The sequence below is a fragment of the Cupressus sempervirens genome, chromosome 3 (genome assembly GCF_028749045.1).
Source record: "Cupressus sempervirens isolate cs-2001-9-10 chromosome 3, ASM2874904v1, whole genome shotgun sequence".
In the NCBI taxonomy this organism is placed as follows: Eukaryota; Viridiplantae; Streptophyta; class Pinopsida; order Cupressales; family Cupressaceae; genus Cupressus; species Cupressus sempervirens.
In genome coordinates, this window is record NC_143120.1 from 1,080,681,388 (window position 1) to 1,080,688,873 (window position 7,486).

Consider the following 7,486-nt stretch of genomic DNA (forward strand, 5'->3'; position numbering starts at 1 on the left):
TATTCCTCGCTGTCAAACGCAGTGTTGCTGGCAACGGTGGCATTGAGAAGAATGTCCCTCATATATTTCATCAACACCAGAGTCGACGGTGACGTTGGGAACAATGTCCCTCATATATTTCATCAACATTAGAGAAAACATCAGCTTTTCACATTTGAACCAAAAATACCTTTAAAAAAAGATTTCCTTAATCTTCACCCAGATATGTACATATGAACATTATTGGCCTTAGAATGAATGAGCAAATGAAACATATAAAACCCAAACCCCCAAAAAAAACATTGCGAATACGATTTGAAAACATCAAAACTGTTTGGCGTTTTTTTTTTTTTTAAATTAACTTTGATATTATTTGAAGTCCACAAACCATTCTGCCAACTGACAAAACTTTATCCAAGTTTAAGTGGATGTGTGGGTTAATATTATCCATGGTGTCGCTTGAGTGACTATAAGCCAGCGTAACCACTAATACATTTATTGACCATTATAAACATTTGCCCCATGAAGGAGGAAATGCAAAAAACTGGCAACGATTTGCATCAAGAACAAAACATTACCAACACTTCCCTACATTTTGAAGCTGCTTTAATTTTGAAAAAATAATCTAGGCATTTACAAATTACTAGAATCTACAAAAAAAACTAGAGTCTATTATTAGCATCATCGATTTTGTTATAAGCCAAAATGATATTCAGCAGTAGTTTGGTAAAGTTTTACCTATTATCAAAAAACTAACTCGGAGAATTTACATTAGATAAGAAGAGTCCCAGTGACGCTGAGATTTTCCCTCAAACTTAGAAGCCATCATACTTTGAGCTGTTGCCATTTAACACATTAATGAAAACATCAACATATCTCACCACATAAGAATCTACCAAACCCCTATACAATTTTGATCACGTTTAGCTCATCCTCGCAAAATTACTAAATAAACATGAGGTCACATCTTAAACGAGTGAGCTAGACATCTCATATAGTGTCTTCCATAGGCTCATCATCATCTATTTCTTCAATTCTCATTTTCTTGACGGCCTGAGATGCATCAGATTTGACAGCATTGGTAGGAATTTCTATTAAGATATCTGATTTTAACCCAGTGACTGGATTGACTAGTCCTCCATTTCTCTCCACACGGTAGGATAACCCTTTCTTGCCAGGCATTGCATCTATAAAAACAGTACAGTTTTCATCAATTTCTCCACTAATAAGCATTTGAGACAATTGAGTGACAACCTTCTTTTCCAGCCACCGTCTCAAGGGTCTAGCACCATAAACCTACAAAGTCAAAAACAGAGATTCAATCACCAGAAAGCTAAATCTCAATGGGGTTTGATTGTACAAGTGTAATATTGCAGCAAGCAAATTGTATACAATGATAAAACTTGAAACCTGAAAGTTGTAACGGGTAAGGTTTTCTTTTATTTTGTTCTAACCATTTCAGCTAATTAGTATAACAGTAACCTGCTCAAGGAAAATAACTCTTTATTTAGACTCACAGGATCGTAGGCTTCCTCAAGAACAAGGTCTAAAGCTGCATCAGTGACTGCCAAAGCAACTCCTCTCTCTGCAAGCCTTACTGCCACATCTCTCATCTGCAATCTGGCAACTTTCCTCAGCTCCTCGTTCTTAAGAGGATCAAAAACAACTATTTCATCAAGTCTATTCAACAGCTCTGGCCTGAAGTGCTTTCTCACCTGCAATAATGGTAAAAGAAGATTTAACACAACAGCTTTTCTTTTACAATCACAGATATTTCCATGACAACAAGATCTAGTTAACAGAAATACAAGAAACCATAATAAGCCAGCACTTAAATTTGCACGCACTTCTTGCAATACTCTCTCTCGGGCAGCTTCCATGGATGTGCGTCCAGAGAGTCCTGCAAGCAGGTACTCTGCTCCAAGATTGGATGTCATGATGATGACTGTGTTGGAGAAGTTAACTGTCCGACCATGTCCGTCAGTCAATCTACCATCATCAAGCATCTGAAGCAAAGTGTTGAATACAGATACATGTGCCTTCTCCACTTCATCAAATAGAACAACACTATATGGTCGTCTTCTGACTGCTTCGGTCAGTTGTCCACCTTCTTCATAACCAACGTATCTGCAATAATAGATTAAGATTCAGCTAAAATATTGCTTGTTTGCATTGAATATATAAATAAGAAATTATATTTAAAATAGGTCCCATCTGAAATAAACCTATTGCATGTTACATACCCAGGTGGAGCACCGATGAGCCTAGAAACTGAATGCTGCTCCATGTATTCAGACATATCAATCCGGACAAGCAAGTTCTCATCATCAAAAAGTTGTTCTGCGAGAGCCTTAGCGAGCTCTGTTTTACCAACTCCAGTAGGTCCCAAGAATAGGAATGATCCAGTAGGTTGCTGTGGCCTCCCAAGTCCTGCCCTTGATCTCAGAACAGCATCAGCGACTGCCTTAACTGCTTGATCTTGCCCAACAACTCTTTTATGCAACCTCTCGGCCAAGCCTAACAGCCGATCCTTCTCATTTTGGCCAAGCCTAGTAACAGGAATCCCAGTCCAACGACTGACCACCTGCATGAATCGGTTAGCGTTATTTATATATCCCTAGAATTGTACAATAAAAGTACCATCAGATACTTCACTTTCAGCAGTACCAGCACAAAGGACAATTCAGAGCTCTCCCATTACACATACCTCTGCAATTTGATCAGGTCCTACAACTTCTGTCAACATTAAATCTCCTTCAACATTACTTTCATATTGCGCAATTGCTGCATCTATCTCTTGGAGCGCCCCATATCTCAAATCAGCGACTCTAGCCAAATCCATCCTACGTTCTGCCTCCTGCAGAGTGTACAACAATTCTTCGCGCTTTTGCTTCAACCGACGGATTTCATCCACTCTCTCTTTCTCTTTCTGGTATTTCATTTTAAGAGGGTGCAACTTATCCCTCAAATCATCAAGCTCGTTCTGAACCTGTAAGATTGAAAAGAATAAGAGCTCAATCCTCTACAGAAAACCCCTTGCATAACACAGTAATTTTTCATTGTGGCTGCATATGCAACCCTCAAGAAAGAAAAAGAAACTATTGAAAAGAGAGGTAGATTTCGGTACTAACCTCCACCAGGCGAGCTTTGCTTGCTTTGTCTTTCTCCTTCTCAAGAGCGTGCAGCTCAACTTCTAATTGAATTCTTTTCCTTTCTAGTGCATCAATCTCCTCAGGTTGACTATCTAGCTGTACTTTCACATTTGCACATGCCTCATCAACCAAATCAATTGCTTTGTCGGGAAGATGACGATCTGTTCAGAGTTGAAACAAACTAACATTTGAGAATCACTTCTACAAAGCCCCTAGAAAGGCCTGCATTCCGCTCGATTAAGTTTAAGATTCCCTCCATTTATGATCAAAACTCTTATAGTATAATAAGCGCGCCCATAAAATTTTACCTTGTCTATAACCAGTTCAAAGATGAATATCCATTTGGAAAACTTACCAGCTATATAACGACTGGATAATTGGGCAGCAACAACCAGTGCTCTGTCCATTATCCTCACACCATGGTGGCCTTCATATTTTTCTTTCAGACCACGCAAAATGTTGATGGTGTCAGCCACGCTAGGTTCAGCCACATACACCTGCCAAAGGCAGTTAGTAAGGTGAGCAATTCGCAAGGCAAATCTAAGATCCTACAGTAATACAGACCAGAAAATAGAATATTTCAATAAACATAATCAAGGAGCAACCTGCTGGAATCGGCGCTCGAAAGCAGCATCTTTCTCTACATATTTTCGGTACTCTTCCAATGTAGTTGCTCCTATACACCTCAGTTGGCCTCGAGCAAGCATTGGTTTAAATAGATTCGCAGCATCCATTGAACCCTCAGTACGCCCTGAAGACAAGTCCCATTGTCAATGAGATGCAGTTACGGCAGATATTTAGTTTAGACAAAAAGAGGAAAAAAAAGTCCAAATAATCACTCACCAGCACCAAGAACCAAATGTATCTCATCAATAAACAGAATGACCTTTCCTTGAGCTTCATCCACCTCCTTCAGGACAGATTTGAGTCGCTCTTCAAACTCACCTCTGTACTTGGCTCCAGCCACTAGGGCTCCCATGTCCAATGCAATCAGTCTAACATCAAGCAAATTGCTGCAACATCGAATAGAAATTTCATGAATCTCCTAGTGCGAATTTATTGGTCCTAAAGCGATTGCCAAAACAGTGACCTGATACCAGCCCCTACCCCAGTCCTAGTTAGAATCCAACTCGGGATTAATATTGTATGATAGATTATAATGACAAAAATTAGCAAATGATAATTTGTATTTGGGGAATGAAACAGAAAAAATGAATGAAGATTTGAACGATGTCATGATTGATTTAACCAAGAATCTCAAGAATGGAGAATAAAAAATCCTTTTGTATTTTTCTGAGGATAGCAACGGGGGAATAACCATAAGATCTGAACACGATTTATAGATAATGGAAAGTGAGACGGCTCAGTAGCAACCTATTCAAGTCCCTTTGATTAAAAATTTGATGAACATGAAAACTGACCTAAAGAGGAGAGATTTTTGCATTCAAACGACTTCCAATAAAAAAATTGTGAAAAGAAATAGCTTAAAGAGAGTAAGGTGTTTGCAGCAGAGCTGAGGAGAAATCTATAAATAGGAGTAGTTCCAATATTTCTGATCGTCGTTAATGTGCTATTGGCCATATTGCTATATGTGGAGAGAATGCCATTGCTGAAAAGGTATGCCTTGCAAAACTGTTTAATGCATACCCTACTTTAGAAGAAATATCTGAATGCGAACAATACAGTGAGAAACATAAAATTCGCTCAACCCTACAAAACCCTTCCTTACGTACTACTTTAAACAAACATCTATCTCACAGGGAAGTAAGATAACAAATTAAAAATATTGTATTCAAAAGATATATATCTGGGAAGGTAAAGATATTGCATTCACTGTATTCAAAAGAGACTAACCTAAACGTTAAATGCTCCTCTCTTTCTAGCCTATTCTAAAACAATCTACAGGATTACCCAAAAACATCTTACCTTGGTACATCTCCTCTAACAATCCTCTGAGCCAATCCCTCCACAACAGCTGTCTTTCCAACGCCAGGCTCTCCAATCAGCACTGGATTGTTCTTCGTCCTCCGAGACAGAATTCTGATGACTCTCTTGATTTCTTCGTCTCTGCCAATAACTGGGTCCAGTTTCCCAGCTACCTCCACAAGATCGCGCCCATAGGTCTTCAGAGCCTGGTAATTTGTATCACCAAAGGCAGTCTCCACCTTCTTACCCTCCCCCCTCAGCTTCTCGACTTCAGATTTAACCCTCGAGGCACTCACACCCGCATCCTTGAAGATGTCTGCAATTTGTGAATCCTCCAGTAATCCAAGTATAAGATGATCTACAGCCAAATGAGTGTCTCCTTTATTCTTTTGCGCCGATTGGGCGCGCCTGATGCATTTGATGAGAGCGGTACTAGGAGGATTGTCGTCTGGGGCAGGGTCCTGGGACGGAAGTTTTTTCAGGTGCTGGCGCAGGACTCTCTTAACGGATTCAACTGATTGATCTCCACCAGAAGCAGAAGAAATCGCCTGTTTTAGTAAACCAGAATTATCCTCAATAAGAGCAACGGCCAAGTGGATGGGAGTGAATTGAGCGTGACCAGATTCTTGGGCAAGCCCTACACTTGCCGCTAGAGCTTCGTTAGTTTTATTTGTAAATTTCTCCGGATTCATTTTCAATTATGCCAGGAAAACAAGCCTGTTCTCTGTCCTGCTAGAACAAAACAGAAGAGTAATTTTCAAATCCATAATTCAAAACGCCTTTTGTTTCGTTCAACCCATTCGTATCTCAGAATGGTTGATATCAGTGAATAAAACATAATGCCTGCATACATGAAACATTTTTCCAATATGCAAGCTCACTATCGCTCAATATTCCACTCGCATTTAATAAATTTCAAACTTCCATCAGGATAATAAGAGAAATACAGAAAAGAAATACACATTTTCTTTAACAAATATCTAACCAAAATTCGTTTTTGTTCTGTTATAAGAACGCGATGAAAACCCTTAGCTTCAAAATAATTTCTCACATTAATATCTTCAGTTTTAAAACTCATACATCTACAGACAAAACGTCTCCAACATCTATTTTCTTCAACGATTCATACACATATGGACGCAGACATGCCAAACTTCTATTTTCTTCAACAATACATACAAATTGCTACAACAGACCGAAATCGACTAGTTGGCTCAAGATTCCATCGAAGAGTGACGAAAGAGAAAGGAAAAGCACAAAGTGGATGGCATCAAACATACCTCACTCTGTTAATTCGCTTGCTTTCTACAACAGAAACGCCACCAAAAGAAAATATTGATTTATGTACAGAAATGTCGCCGAGAGAAGTACTAACAAAAATTTCAGAACGCTTTGCCAAATCAAATTGATGGAGAATTGCAGAAAGAAGAGACTGTTATAAGGGGAAGAGAGAAACAGGAGAATATGCGAGACCTCTCTCGAGACTTCAAGAAGTTTCAAACTTCAAGTCCCTGAGAGCCGTCCATCTCCAATGGATCGACGGTTGTATTTCACTGGAGAAAGTGCCACCTGTTCTACACGTGGGAACCACCTATGTATCTTTGCCCGTGGCTATACAGCCACGAAAATGCACCTCCTTTATCTTGCTTTTTCTAACTTTTGAAAAAAATTAACCCAGTCCTCTCCTTCGTATGAAAGTGCATTTTCGTGGCGGTATAGACGTTGCCTCTATCTTTCCCCTTGCACCTACTGGGGTACATAATAGAAGATAAATTTTACGTATTTGACATGACCACCATGTACAAACTATCGAATTTAAAGAGACCATTGGGATGTGGACAGTGATTTTTTCCTTTTGGGGCAAATATTTTTGTAATTGTTTTGTCCATTTTTTTTAATTATTATAATAAAAAATATTTGGTAATTGATTAATGATTGAAATCAGGAAAATAAAATTTGGCTGGTTACCTAATTATATTTGAAAGAAAATTTAGTGTTAGTGGGGCATTGTTATTATTAATTTTTAATTTTATTAAAAGGCCTGGCAAAAATATTCACATTGGTATTATTATTAAACTTTTTAGTTTAGAGGTTTATCATGATATTTGATATATTTTAGGGTTTTTTCAATAGTATTTAATTTACAGTGTAGTTGTTTGTTCATAACATATCCATATCAAAAAGCTTATTGAGTCTTTGGAAAAAAAAATGACAAAAATCTATAGTATCTTTTTACATTGGCATGGCATAATAAAAAGTGACTAATATAAATAAAAAAGAAAGCATTATTAGCTCGGTTGTCAAGAGTCTCATGACCAAATTATGTTGTTACTGCACTTATCTTGATTTATATCAAAAACCCCTAACGGTGGATCTACGGTAGGAGGAACCTTCGTTAGCGCCTCCCAACCTAGAGCACCAATAATAAG

General features: G+C 38.4%; 1 protein-coding gene across 1 annotated transcript; it reads right to left on the reverse strand.

The window, feature by feature from the left end:
* Window positions 1–667: 667 nt before the first annotated feature.
* Window positions 668–6,464, reverse strand: HSP101 (heat shock protein 101). The gene is made up of 11 exons (XM_089823111.1): window positions 6,338–6,464; window positions 5,058–5,786; window positions 3,975–4,144; window positions 3,737–3,882; window positions 3,487–3,628; window positions 3,111–3,292; window positions 2,687–2,968; window positions 2,223–2,563; window positions 1,827–2,106; window positions 1,497–1,694; window positions 668–1,275 (listed from the first exon to the last, which is right to left on the reverse strand). The coding sequence occupies exons 2-11, from the start codon at window positions 5,747–5,749 to the stop codon at window positions 970–972; spliced, it is 2,739 nt and encodes a 912-aa protein (XP_089679237.1). The 5' UTR covers window positions 5,750–5,786; window positions 6,338–6,464; the 3' UTR covers window positions 668–969.
* Window positions 6,465–7,486: the final 1,022 nt, after the last annotated feature.